The 14509-nt window shown below is 51.4% G+C and overlaps 1 protein-coding gene across 20 annotated transcripts in view; it reads left to right on the forward strand.

The window, feature by feature from the left end:
- Nucleotides 1-14509, forward strand: part of KIF1A (kinesin family member 1A) — a 173200-nt gene that overhangs the window by 103035 nt on the left and 55656 nt on the right. For all 20 annotated transcript variants that reach the window (XM_051991717.1, XM_051991718.1, XM_051991721.1 and 17 more), the window contains 2 exons: nt 7083-7201; nt 13077-13162. In XM_051991717.1, coding sequence (XP_051847677.1) covers nt 7083-7201; nt 13077-13162 — 205 coding nt within the window. The remainder of the gene's footprint in view (nt 1-7082; nt 7202-13076; nt 13163-14509) is intronic.

The following is a 14509-nucleotide window of genomic DNA, read 5'->3' on the forward strand; positions in this document are numbered from 1 at the left end:
TTGGCTCTGCCCAGAATCTCATAAAGGTATAAAGACCTTGGCATCCAAGCCTTAGCTGAATGAAACCACCTTTACAATATCTGTAACAAATGAGAAGGAAACTGAGACAACTCGGTGTCAGACTGGAGAACTAGTTCAATCCTCCCAATAGATAGATAAGAAAATGGAGGTCCAGAGAGGAGATGGGATTGGTTCAAGTTCCCACAGATGCCAAGCCACAGATCTGGGACTTGAGCTCCTGGCTCCGTGCCCGTTGGGGCAAGCCGATGACTTTTCCTCACATCCTGTGAGATTCAAGGTGCTCTTTCACATTTGGGATAAGGCTTCAAATAAAGTAACATCCAGTCCATTTGTTCATCAAATGTTCATTAAAAGTCTATTGCATGCAGAGCATTCTGCTGGGGTCATGATGAGGAGGGGAAATCAGTAGGTCCCTAAGGGAAGAATTTATCGATTCAATCAGTCATTCAACAAACACTTCCCAAGTGCCTACTTTTTGCAAAGCACTATGGTGGACACCCCCAGGCTAATGGAAGCCATGAGGTGCCAGGCTTGCCTTGATGTAAATTTCAGGTTAACACCCCGATTCTTCATCCATTCTCATTCCTAACCCCTTAGAAGTCTCAATCCCATTTATTCTGTGATGGATAATTCTGCTTTTTCAGCAAACAATTTTTGAAGTGGGTTTTCTCTTATTTATTTTGAATTTGAAAACTAGAAATACTTTTCCCTTTACCTGATACACAAAGTCCTATTGGAAGGGTGGAGATCCATGATTTACACTAACTCAGAAAGCAGGTGTGGGTTAGGGCTGGCTTCTAAAGGATTCCTGATTCGGCCGCCCATTTTCCTTCCTTTGGAAGCATCCCCACCCCGCCTCTACCCAAAATTTAGACTCTGCCCCTCATCATGGTCTCTCCTGTGTCACACGGTAAAGAACTGGAAATGGGAGACATGTTTTGGAGAGTCCAGCAGCAGAATGTATGAAACCGCTGTCCATAGCTCAGTAGACAGCCCATCCCCAGAGTATCTGGTAGTCTGAGGAAGCATCCAGATCACTTGGCTCTCTGGCACCAGAATTAATGCAGACCGCTACTAAGAGAATTTCTCCTCTGGATCACAACCCCCCAGAATGCTTTGGGGTGGTGGAAGAATATAAGTTCACTTAGAGTAAAGAGCTTTCATTTTTGCTTTTATATCTCCAACATTTAGCACTTACACAGTACTAAACACATAGATTATTAAACACTGGGTGGAAGGGATGACTCGATCCATCAACAATAATTTAAATATCGATTCTATATAGAATAAATGCAGGGGGATGAGGGAAGGAGGACCCTCACCATTTGAGAGATCAGGAAAGACCCAATGGAGCAGATGGCATTGGAGTAGAGTCTTGGAAAGAATAAGAGACTGTGAGGCTGAAGGGAGGAGGGAATGGATTCTAGGCATGGACACGGGAGATATTGAGCTGTATAAGGACACAATGAAGGCTGGTTTTGCTAGACCATAAGATATAGGGAAGGGACAAGTCTATAATGAGGCTGGACTCGCAGGATAGGTGATCTTGGTGTTTGGGGTTCTGAAGTCATTTAAATAACTTCTTGGAGGAGATGCTCCTACGACCTGTTCGGTCATCTGTTGACATGTTGTTGACGTGTGATTTGTTATAAGATGGCGCCATTTGGCTAGGATGACATGCTGACCCACAGTCTGGAGACGGAGAAAAAAATATAATATTTGACCTGTAGCTTTAATGTGGGATGTGGTAGAACAAGGAAACAGGACCATGTGGGACCTGGCGGCATCACGGTTAGGGAACTGATATCTGACAATGGAAAGTCGCCTCATCCAATCCTCTTCCCGTTTTATAGATGAGACTCAAGATCACAGGGAGAGAACAACCCCTCTGGGATTAGATCCCAGGGTTTCAGGCTCCAAGTCCGGGTGCCTCTTCTCTGTACCCCACAGTCTTCCAGGGACCAAGAGCCTGGACCATGTTATAGCTGTTTCTTCCTCATCCCTAAAGAAGAGGCAGGATGGACCAGATACCCCCACCATCCCTTCCACCCCAGATCTATGATCCTCTGTGATCTTTCACTGACCTCACTCCCTCATTTGTCAAATGAATGGATTGCCCTCAGTCTCCATGGTCCCTCCTGGTCCATGTTATGTGGCCTTTTCCTCATCCCTTGCTCCCTAGTGGATGTCTTTGATGAGGTTCTTCTTTCTCCCTTTAAGGACAGTGTCTCCTATGTCTGTCCTTTGGCTGCTCGTTTCTTTAAGGAGGAAAACCCTCTCCTTCCAAGGAAAGGTCCCAGAAGAGGCGCGTGTCTGAAGAGAGGAGGAGGAGGATACAGTCTCTGCAGCCCCCACGCAGACAGAGCTCCCCCTGATGGCTTAGGGCCCTGCCTCCTTGTGGGACGTGACATCAAGGAGACAACAGCTCTGTGTCTGCCACTGCTCAATAACCACATTGTCATGGCTAACAATCTGCTGTTCTCAGCTCCTTGGGCCCTCAGAGAAAGGCAGTTCTGTCCTCGGATGGGGATGGAAAGGGCGTAGGAGCACAGCTGGGACAGGGCACTGAGCCGTCCCTCCCCTCCCCCTGAATACATGGGAGCACCACGCAGTGGCTTAAGGCCTACTTGCATTCCTGGCCCCAGAGGCTGGAATGGAGAGTGACCAGAAGTGCAGGTCATTGACCTTGGATTTAGAATGAGATGGATCTGGGAGAGAGAGGTCAGCCTCTCTGGGAGCTAACCACCCAGCAGTCCTGTCCCCAGGTTATGGGTCTGGGCAGTATCTGCCATTCTTCTTCTCCAGGCATTTTCCTGACTAGAAGAGGCAAGATCAAGGATAATGTTTTTTCCCCCATGGGCTCAATAAATTATCATCTAGCTTAGAAGGAGGAAAGTAAAGATGGAGCAGTAGAAACCTTCCTCAACCTTCCAGAGATACTTTACTCCATTTCCAGGAAGCCTTGGATTTAGGGTTAGAGTCGGAGTGTTTCCTAGAGAAGAGAGGGCCAGAGACCTGAGTTCAAGACCTTTCTTTGACACCCATGAGTTCTGTGATCCCAGGCAGCTCCTTCAGCTTGAAGTCAGAGATCAATGGGTTCTGCATGGGCAGAGGAAGCTTCATCAGTTGAAGGGGGGATGTTCTCCACCCCAACAAAATGATACTCTTCTGACAAACAAAAGATAGGACAGTAGGTGCCCAACCCAGTTCCATATGAAGGAAGTTGACTAAAATGACGCAGGTCGAAGGTTGCCCATCCCTTTGTTTTCTGCCTGGGCAGAGCACAGCTGGGGCCTTTAGCTCAGTTCTGGGCATCCTAGTTTAGAAAGGGTATCACTAAGTTGTAACTATCCAGAAGGCAACCAGAACCATGAATGGCCTGGAGAATGCACCCTCTAAGGACAGGCATCTTTAGCCAAGAGTACAGCAGGCTGATAAGAGATCTGGTCCATGACTGCTGCCCACAGATATCTGAAGGGGCGACCACGTGAAGGATCAGGCTTATTATACTCATTGGTCTCAGAGAATCAAGCCAGAAGGAACAAGGGTAGAAGACGCAGAGAGGCCAGAAGTTAGCTGAATGTCAGGGCAAAAGCTCCCACAAGGGAGCTGTCCCCAAGAAATGGGCTGCCTCAGAGGAATGGGCTTCCCATCGTTAGGGCCACTTGTCCAAGGCCCATGGAAGAGTCTTGTCCAGAAATGGCCGCTTGAGCTTTGAGATCCTGCATAGAAAATCTAGGCAAATCAGGGAGGCAATTATCTCAATCCCTGTGCTTGCAATACTATGGTAGTGCCAGAGAGGAAGGAATGGAGAATGTCGGATCAGACCCTTGTTCCAATCTTCTGTCTAATGATGTTGGACCAATCATTTCATCTCTTTGTACATAGACCTTGAAGCAATACCCTAGGATGTATCAAGTCATAGACCAGCCAAAGCTTTGCTGGGACAAGGAAGATGGGGCAAAGGGGAGAGATTGAGAAGGGATTTACCTATAGGGAGTTCTTCCTTTCTGGCTTTCCCACATATCGCATGACAGAAATGCAGCCCCTGTGGAAGGAAGCTGAAGATCTCTTCTCCCTTTCCCCCATATCAGAACCCACTCTAAGGAAAGGATCTAAAATCAGTCATTTGTACTTTAGCATGAATCGAAGTCATATTAATCTCCCAGGGGGCTTTGCCTGATAGTAATTGAAGGGCTGCCATGTTGAAAGATCAGCATTATTCTTCTCAGTCCCAGAGATGGAACTAGTAACATGGGGTGGGAATGGCAGAGGCAGCTGTAGGGCGCAAGGTCAATGAAGGCATCCTCTCTGGGAGAGCTGGGTCTCTGAGGGCCAGTGGGTTCCTTTGCTCTGAGGCTTTCTAACAGATAAAGCTCAGTTGGGCATGTTGGAGAGGAGACCCTTTGTCTGGCAGAGATTGGACCGGCTCCTTCTCACTCCAAGATTCTGTCGATTCTTTCTCCGTGAGAACGGTGACGTTTTCTTTGTCTGTATCCCCTTCCTCCCATCTGTTCATCGTTGCAATTAGAGAGTCCATCCATCACATCAGGCTTTCTCCCAGTGTGTGTCTGCATGAGGAGCTGGTAGCCAGCTCGGAGAAGCAGGACTACGTCTGCTGCTGTCTAAGCCAGGAGAAGAGAGGTGGGGGCGAAGTATAGAGGATGCTGGGAAGCCGGAGTGTCCAGCCCCTGGACGAGACAGGGCAAACAGCCATTTGCATTACGCTGTATCATGTTTCTCACCTGCAAAAATGAAGGCCTGATCTTCCCCATGAGTGGAAGGCATTTCAGTGCTTGTTAGCCTGGCTTTTCCTGGACTGGGGATGGGTCTGCCCTGATTAATTCATGCTCAGCGTTTATGAAAGGTCTGCTTCTCACAGGCCCCAGGCTAAACACTGAAAAAAGGAAGACAAAAAGGAAATCAGTCCCTGCCTTCAAAGGTTTTAAATTCTAGTGGGGTGGGGAGGATGGCAGAGGGACCCGCTATTGGTACATAAATAAATATATGTACAAAGCAAGTTCACACTAATAGTGCAGGCAGGTGGGGGGGGGTTCTAAAAAGTAGGTAAAGAGGGTGGGCCCAGGAGAGGTGTCAGGGAGAAAGAGGCAACTACGTTGAGCTTTGATGGTAACTAGGGTGCCAAGGCAGCCTTGAGAAAGGTTAGAGCTTTCCCAGTGTGGGGAAAGCGTGCCAAGGTGTGGGGCAGAGACAGGATGTCATGGAAAGGAGAGTAGCAAGACAGATGGCCTAAACCCATTCTCTCTCTCTCTCTCTCTCTCTCTCTCTCTCTCTCTCTCTCTCTCTCTCTCTCTCTCTCCCTCCCCTTTTCTTCCTCTTTCTCCCCCTCTCTCCCCCTCTCTCTCCCTCTGTGTGTGTCTGTTTTTCTCTCTTCCCCCTCCTCTCCCTACTTCCCTCTCTTCTCTCTGACTGTCTCCTCTCTGTGCGTTTTTCCTCCCTCCCTCTGTCTCTGTGTCTGTCTGTGTTTGTGTGCCTGTGCCTGTATCTGCTTCTCTCTTTCTCTCTTTCTATGTCTGCTCTCTCTCTGTGTCTCTATGTACTTGTCTACCTGTCTCTTTGTTGTATTTTTCTTTCTCTCCCTCTCTCTTTCTTCCTCCCTTTCTCCTCCCTCTTCTCTGTCTCTCTGCTCCCACCTCCCTTTCTCTTTTTCTCCTTATCTCCTGCCTCCTTTCTCTCTCTGATTCTCCTGCCTCCATTCCTCCTCCCCCTCTCTCTTTTCTGATCCCGCTAACTGATTTCATCAATGGTTGGCACTAGCTGGGGGAGTTAAGGGTAAGGTCAGTCTGTTAATGGAACAAGATCAGAGGGGGGTAGACAAGAGCTGAAAGGGACCTTAGATGCTGCAGAATCCAAAGTTTCACTTTCCAGATGGAAACTGAGGCAGACAGGGATCGAGGAAGTTGGCCAAAGACCTAGTAAATGTCCAAGTGAGGACACAGACCTGGGCTTTCTGGCTGTAGGCGTAGCCAAGGGTAGGAGCCAGCCTGGGACCCTGGCCTCAGAAAAGTAGAAAGGGAATGTGTTCTTTCTTCCTTCTTCTTCCTTTCAGGGACCGGGGTTATTTTTTCCCAAGGGCATCTCTGGTTGTCCAGCTGAGATGCTTAGAGCTTTAGGCTGGGGGCAGTAGAATGCCAAGGAGGATACTGTAAGGGCTGGGAGAAAAGCTGCTCCCGGCAGGCACAGGCAGAGGGCCTCCATGTAGAAAGTGCCAGGGTACCCCCCCCGGAGCCGCTCCTAGCCCCTTCCTCCCCCCAGACTCCTGCCCTCCCCAGCCACAAGGCCCAGGGCACTTCTTGCAGCAGCTGAGAGGTCCATTTGGAAATCCCTTTTCTTTCTCAGACTGAACAGGCCTGTGCTCCTTCCTTCAGGAGGCGGGCGGCTCTGGCCCGTGACCCCAGCGCTTCCTTCCATCCCTTCCTTCTCGGCCTCCCTTTCTCTGCCCCTCTCCTGCGTCTCCTCCTCTGCAGCCCACCCCAGACCTTCGCCCTTCGTCCCTCCCCGGCCTCTGGATTTCATCGCCAGCAGCCCGCCGCCTCCCCACCTCTTACTGACTAGCTCTCCTACTCTCTATGGCCAGAGGTCCTTTTTTTAGCTTCCAGAGGACAGTTCCCTCCCCTCTCCTTGCCCAGGGGAGATGAAAGACTAAAAGGTACTATCTTGGGGGAGGAGGGCAGGGAGGGTCACTAAGTCACTGCCAAGTTCAAGTTCACGCCAGGGAGCCGACTTCCCAGAACCTGACTGTAGCCCGCCCTTCCCACCTCCAGCACGCACGGCTCAGCCCCTCTCTCACTTGCCCTCTGCCTCCTCATGCCATCCTCATGCTCATCTTCATCTTGCTCCTCCTCCTCCTCCTTCTTCTCCTCCTCCTCCTCCTCCTCCGGCTGGCCTTGGCTGTCTTGCTTCCATTTTGCTTTGCAGCGCTGTTGTGGTGTGAGCGGTGAGCTGTGATGACGCCAACTGCCCATCAGCCTGCCGTGGGCCTGGCGAACCCCCGGGGAGCAGCGGGGCACAGTGACCACTCTCCTCTGCCTCTCCCTCAGGGCCTTCGTGTACCTCAGCAACCTGCTGTACCCCGTGCCCCTGGTCCACCGCGTGGCCATCGTCAGCGAGAAGGGGGAAGTGAAGGGCTTCCTGCGTGTGGCCGTGCAGGCCATCTCAGGTAGGTCCTCCCCCAGCCCTGTAACGGGTGCCCACCGGGTGCAAGAAAAGATCCGGTCTTCCGAGAGGACCCCACGTGGGCCACAGGATTGGTAGAGTCAGAGGGACCGGTGTAGACCTCTGTGGGGTAATGAAGCAAAACGTGGCTGGGGAAAACACTGACCTGACAGTGATCCGGGACTTTTGCTCCCACTTCATTTATTCTCTCTCATTGATTCATCCATGGATTCATTTTGTTTTTCATTCATTGATTCACCCATTCACTAATTCTTACTCATCGATTGTCATCCATTCATTTGTTGGTTTTTTACTCAATGATTCATTCAACAAGCATTTAACAAGGGTCTACTAGGTACCAGCCATAGACCTGGGCTTTTCCTAAATTGGAAGGGGCTGTGAATTCTGGCTTTGATCCTTGCAGTCTGTATGACTTCAGAAAATCCTCTTCCCCTCTCTGTGCCTCAGTTTCTCAGTTTAGATGATTTCTAGTATCCCTTCAAGCCCTCAAGCCTATGATTCTTCCTCTCCAAAATGGTAACAGCCCCTTGATTCACTGGTTCTTCAGTTCCTGTCTGGATCGTTGGGTACCCACAGGGGCACAGGTCCTCTTGGGCTTTATCAATCACCAAGAATTTATTAAACACCTCCTTTGTGCCTGGCATTGTGAATCCAAAGACCATAATCCATCAATAAATCAGCAAGTACTTATTAAGCTCCCACTGTATACAAGGCAGCAAATCCCACTTGCAAGGAACTTTCATCCTAAAGGGGATAAGCAACACAAATAACAGCTCTGAGATTTGGGAAACTCTTGCCTAATATCCCATTTGATTTTCTCAAGCACCCTGGAAGGTAGATGCTCTCATTGTTCCCCCTTTTACAGATGAGGTAAATTGGCCGGGGTTATACAGCTGCTGAGTGTCTGATGTCGGATTTGAGCTTCCCGACTCCAGATCCGGCACTCTAAGCACTGAGCCATTCCCTAGATGCCCCTAATGGATGTTTCCAAGTCGTTAAGTGCTGCGTAGTTTGAGAGGGAAGAAGCTGGCAGATCAGGAGGATTTCCTGCCTTAGCTCAAGAAATGCAAAATCTGTGTGCGTTGAGGGGTGGAAGGAAGTGTCCTTCAGGTTCTATTAACTCTCACTGGTGCTTCCTGAGTAAATTTACGAAGGGCTCTCCGTACAAACTTCAGGGCGCCATAAGCTCAGCCCTTCATTTGAAACCGCCTTGGAAGAGGAGACAGCACAGCCTGTGTTGACATTCTAAGCCTCCCAGAAGAGCGAGTTAAAATGTGGCCAGCTAATAGCATAGTTAGAATAAGAGTAAAGCAGCCAGGAAGGAAAAAAAAAAACATCCCCCTCAAAACCCACCAACTTAATGGGCTTCAATTAAAATTTGTCGGTCCCCGTTATCAAATGATCATGTTGTAATTTCTAATGGCTTTTTTTAAAAGCTTATGAGTCAGCAGGTTCCAAAGGCTGCGGTGCAACATTTGGCACCAGAGACGTGCTCTACATATTAATAGATGAATTATATAAGATTAACTACCATAATTAGCTCATAAATAGAAATAAAGCCCTCTAATGTGGTCTAGATGATTAAGGAGGGCTCCAGCTGTCGGAGAAAAACACACCCTGAGAAGAGAACAGAAGGAGGGCAAAAATAGGACTTGGCGATTATCCTCAGGCACAGCCCGAACTCTGGCCTGCTCTCTCTCAATGGGCCCTCGCTGAGAAATGGCATGTTTGGGTTTTTTTTTTTTAAGGGACCTTCAGTGACCCCAGCCCTGGACAATGGCTAAAATATCACCCCATTCCCAAGGGGGCGTCAGGCAGCTGAGAAAAAGCCTGGCAAAGTCGGCGGTATACAGGAAGCACTTAGGAAATGCTTGTCAAATGCATGAATGAATGAGTGAATGAACTGGGGAAGGGAAGGCAGAGTCACATGACAGATCTGCATCTCTACTGATAGGAGCCTGGTGAGCCCGCGCTCCCAAAAGCTTTGGCTACAGATAAATGTCAGCCTGGCATACTTATCAAGGAAGACCCCGAGGAAAGGGACAGTTAATGATAGCTGGGAGAAGCGGCTCGAAGGCTCGCAGGAATTATGACTTAGAATATGAGGGAGACAAGAGTGATCTGGGATCTCATCAGGGTCAGGGATTCCCAGTATGAAGGACGTCCTCCACCAGTGGAGAGTGTAGCCCATTTATGGAGTTAGCAGATGCAAACTGAGGAATTGCCTAAGGTTCAGGGATTTATCCTTGGTGACCCAGCTAATATGGTCAGATTTGAATGGTGCCCCTGACTCCTGGTCCACCACTCTCCCCCCCATGCCATGGTGTCTGTAAACGTCAAGTAAATGAAAGAAAAGCCAGAGGGAATTAATTACAACTGGTCCCTCTATATGCCCACATCCTGGACAAAGCCCCGATTATCCCACCTTAGTTATGACATGGAGGAGTCTGAGTCAGAACCTCTAGCTCATCTCCAAGATGCTTGTTCACTTGTCTGGTTTCAGGATGATGGAAGTTTGAGGCACGGAAACTCTTTAAAAAGAGACTGCTAAGCCATGGAGGAGCCGTGGTCCATGTGGGGCTGGCATGTGGGGCAATTGATCCCCCTCCATTCCTCCCCAGCTCCCCTGGTGGCCCAGCACCACACTGCCAGGCATAGTCCATGAAGCTTTAGAAAGCATTTTACAAATGGTATCTTTTTAACTAGGTGGTGCAATGGATACAGCCCTGAAGTCAGGAGGACCTGAGTTTAAATTTGCCCTCAGACACTTAACACTTCCTAGGGCAAGTCACTTAACCCCAATGACCTCAGCAAGAAAAAAAAAATTTTTTTAGAGTTTGACACGATCCTTGGGAGCTGGCTACTCTGGGTAATGTCCCTCCCATCTAGTGATGAGAAAGCTAGAGGCTTAGGAAGAGGAGGTTTGCCCCCAATACACAACTGGAGGTAATATTTGAACACAGGCCCCCTGCCTCCAGTCCGGGAGCTGATCTGCTCTGACATGCGTGTACTTGGTCATCAGTGCCAGATTTTGTGCTAAATGATGAGACACTGAGAAAATCAGGAACAGTTCCCATCCTCAAGGAGCATCCATTCTAATGGGGTGGGGGGGGAAAGGGCGGACACAATATGTAAATAAATAGATCCATACAAGATGCATTCAGATAAGATGGAAGACAACCATAGGGAAAGGCTGCAGCTGCTATCACTAAAGCTCTCTGGGCTCCAATGGGGGGGAGGGTATTGGACTGGGTCCCTTCCAGCTGTAAATGTTATTCTGTGAATAGAAAACAGCTTGGAGCCCAGAGCAGGCTGACCTTTGTCCTCATCGGTGCATAAAAGTCCCTCTGCTCTCAGGTCAGTCCTCCATAGGAGCCAAATGGGCATGGAAGGTGCGCCCTTCTCCCGGGGCACCTGGCCACTCACGTCCATGGGGTTTTTCCTCTGCTCTGGCTCCCCTTTGGTTAGTAAAAGAGCCCCTTGCTTGCCTCATGGCTCAATCTTCCTCCAGGTCACAGGTCCCGTGGGTGAGGGCCCCAGGGGAGCCATGGCTCTATTTGTGTTGCTTTTAAAATGCAAATCCAGCTGCCAAAGCCAGCGGTTTCTTCGCCTATGGCCTTCTCTACAGGGTTTATTGACCCTTAAAAACTGTTTGTGTTCCCAAGCGAGTTGGAATCTGGGTCTCCCCTGGGAGCTGGCTCGGGCGGCGCTGGCATTTGGAAATACCCGATAACCCAAACTTGGGACTTAAAATAACTTTTAATCTTTTGGCGTGGGATTATAAATAGGATGCTTATGAAACCATTCATTATTTCCCCCTGCCGGACATCCAGTCATTAGGATGATCTTGACCTGCCCTTGGGGCCAGCTCTGGGCCAGAATCAGAGCCTTAGGTTTGGATGGGAGCTGGGACCGCTTACCCAAGGCGGGAATTCCCTGGCGGCCCACACATCGGCCGTGATCATCCAGTCTATTTGAACACTTCCAAAAGAATGGGGAGCTCACCCCATGGAAAGGCAGATCTAGAGAGTAGAAAGTCCCTTCTTATGTGAAGGGGTTGGTAAGAAAGTGTGGCGGCGGGCCGTGTGCTGGACTAAGGGGTTGGGACGATTGACCTCGGACACTTGGTGGTGGGTGACCCTTGGCAAACCTCAGAGTCCTCATTTTATAAGAGAGAGGTTGATACCTATGCCCTACAGACATTAAAATGAGAGAAGGTAGAGTGCTTTTTGCAAGCCTTAAAGGCTAGAAATTTCATTCTCTCTCTATTCCTCAGCTTCCTCATCTAGCAAATGGGTATAATATTTGCTCTGCCTTCATGGCCAGGCTATTGTGGGCTCCACTGGGATCATGGACATAAAGTCCTTTTTGCCATAAAACTCTATGAAAGCGTCAGTCACCTCATCACAAGAGAGATTTTGTTGCTCCTTTTTATAGAGAGGGAAACTGAGGCTAGAAGAAGGCAAGAACTCAGACCCAGATAGTCTAAGTTCAGCTCAGTAACAGCACAGCTCAACTCCCTCCAGCAGAGAAAAGCTAGAATTAAAAAGAAAATTTGTATTGCTTCCTAGAACCTCCCCCACCTTGAGCTTAACTGACTCTAGTGCTGTGGTTAAATGCTGTGAAATGGGTCACAGACCTTCCCCAAGGTCTGGGTTTTCTTTGGAGAAAGAGGCAACACATGATGAGGACATAGACCATGGTGCAGATGTGGAGTTTTTCTCAGTCCTATTTCAACAGAGAAATTCCCTCTTCCCTAAGACACCCTAACAGCATGTGGGGGTCCCCAGGTCGGTGTTGCAGGTTCTGTGAAAGAATTCGCAGTCCCAATCTCCAAGGGAAGTTTTTGGCGAAAATGGGGTTGTTCATTATTATTATTATTATTGTTTTTATTATTATTATTGTTGTTGTTATTGTTATTATTCTTCAGTTATTTTCACTGAGAAGTCCCCGGGCTGGTTCCTGGTTATTAGCAATAGCTAATTAGCAAAGGTTGGGATGCAGAGTTTTGATGATATTGAAGTTTCTAGGGTCCAGGGCTAGGGAGCCATGTCCAGATGGGTTGAGGGACTCATTTCCTGGGGGCTGATTATGCCCCAGGCCAAGATCTCCAAATGAATTGTGGGTGAGGATTATTGTGGGAGTTTCCCCTGGGAATCAAGTAGGAGGGTGAGGATGCTCCCAAAGGGTGGCAGGGGCTCAGGGTTTTTCCAACTCAGGTCCATCCCCCGAAAAATCAGGGGGACGCGGCCCTGGGACATCACCCAGACGGCCTTAAAAGTGATTTCCTAGGAGGGCAGAGGCTCAGGGGAGGGGGTTGGGTTAGCGCCCCTCTCTCCTCCTCTTCCCCCCCCCCATGGATGTTCTTCCATTTGTCCCGGAGGCGGGATGGACTTAGGGGCGTGTGTCATGACTAAGAACCCTCCGACTCCAGGGAGGGGAGCAGAGGACGGGGGAGGGGGGAACCTCGGGGGGAAACCTCAGGGAATCAGGGCGGCGGGTCCTTCTGGGAGACAACCAGCCCGATGGGCCAGCCTCGGGCACCGGCCCGCCACGGGCGCGTCCCTGGCTCTGCGGGCAGGCCTCCTCTGCCGGCCCCGCCCCCTCCCCACTCGGGGGGCCTCGCCTCGCGCACCGCGGTCGGGGCGCCCGCCGAGCTGGCTTTTGGCCACTGACGTGAGAAAGAGCCCAGCTTTGGGGCGGCCGCGCACCCGCTTGGGGGGCGGGCAGACGCCGGCCCAGAGAATGGCCTCCGGGAAGCAGCCAGGCCTTCGGAGCTCCTCCTGCGACAAACCGATCCCTTTAGGGCCTCCCTGGCTCTGCTAACGCGCCGCGGCCGCGCTCCCTTCTCCTTGCAGCCGACGAGGAAGCCCCGGATTACGGCTCCGGAGTCCGCCAGTCGGGAACCGCCAAGATCTCCTTCGACGATCAGCACTTCGAAAAGGTAGGAGAGCCAGCCCCGGCAGCGCCCCCTGGCGGCCCTCCTTCCCAGCCGCATCCCATCGCGCCTACGGCTCCCTCGGCTCCCCGGAGCCCAGGCTCCACCCCCAGGAGCCCGGGCTCCGCCCCCAGGAGCCCAGACTCCGCCCCCAGGAGCCCAGGCTTCTCCCCCAGGAGCCCAGGCTCCACCCCCAGGAGCCCAGACTCCACCCCCAGGAGCCCAGGCTCCACCCCCAGGAGCCCAGGGTTCTCCCCCAGGAGCCCAGGCTCCGCCCCCAGGAGCCCAGGGTTCTCCCCCAGGAGCCCAGGCTTCGCCCCCAGGAGCCCAGGCTCCGCCCCCAGGAGCCCAGACTCCACCCCCAGGAGCCCAGGCTTCTCCCCCAGGAGCCCAGACTCCGCCCCCAGGAGCCCAGACTCCACCCCCAGGAGCCCAGGGTTCTCCCCCAGGAGCCCAGACTCCGTCCCCAGGAGCCCAGGCTTCTCCCCCAGGAGCCCAGGCTCCTCCCCCAGGAGCCCAGGCTCCGCCCCCAGGAGCCCAGGCTCCACCCCCCTGCTCCACCGAGGCGTCTCCTCCTCTCCCAGGCAGTCCCCGCCGTCCAGTTTAACTTTCACCTCCAGCGTGGAGCTGTCACCAAGCTCCCCTTCCCCCACACTCCCACAATTCCCAGTCGGAGCTACCTGACCTCGGGTGAAATGAGCTCATCATTCGCTCTCACCTTTAGGGCTGGTCAGAGCAACATCACCCACGCACGTGCACATAGACATCTACACTCATGGAGGCCTTGGAAAGGCTGTAACCGCTCTGGGTGAACTTTTAACAAAGTATCCACCATTGAAATGTAACAATGTATCATGAGTGTATGAGTGTGTGTGTGTAGTGTGTGTGAACTCATCCTCACACAGTCATACACACACTCATACACTCACACACACACTCACATACATACACACTCACACACACACACACTCTCACACACACACCCTCCTCTGGGCCCTGCACGTCCCCTCTCCTGAATTCTGCGGCAGTGACCGAGTTGACAGTCATTCCTCCAGAGCTTCCCGGTTATCCAGAGAAAGGGCCTCCAACCTCCTCGTTTATTAAAAGCCTCTCTCGGGCCCCTGCTGTGAGCCCCGAGTCTCCCTCCCCGCTGCACACCCAGCACTAGAGCCACAGCGTCCCCTCTGCTCCGAGCGGGGCCTGGCCGGGACAGGCTGACGCTCCTCCGGCGAGGGCCCTCCCCTAGTGAAGAGAACCATCTGCCCGAGCCGGCCCTGAAGGGCCGGGGCCGGTTCTCAGAGGAAGTTGCCCTGGGACGGGAAGAGACTCGGGACCTTTTTGGGACCAGTTCCC

This window comes from Antechinus flavipes, chromosome 3, assembly GCF_016432865.1.
Source record: "Antechinus flavipes isolate AdamAnt ecotype Samford, QLD, Australia chromosome 3, AdamAnt_v2, whole genome shotgun sequence".
Classification (NCBI taxonomy): domain Eukaryota; kingdom Metazoa; phylum Chordata; class Mammalia; order Dasyuromorphia; family Dasyuridae; genus Antechinus; species Antechinus flavipes.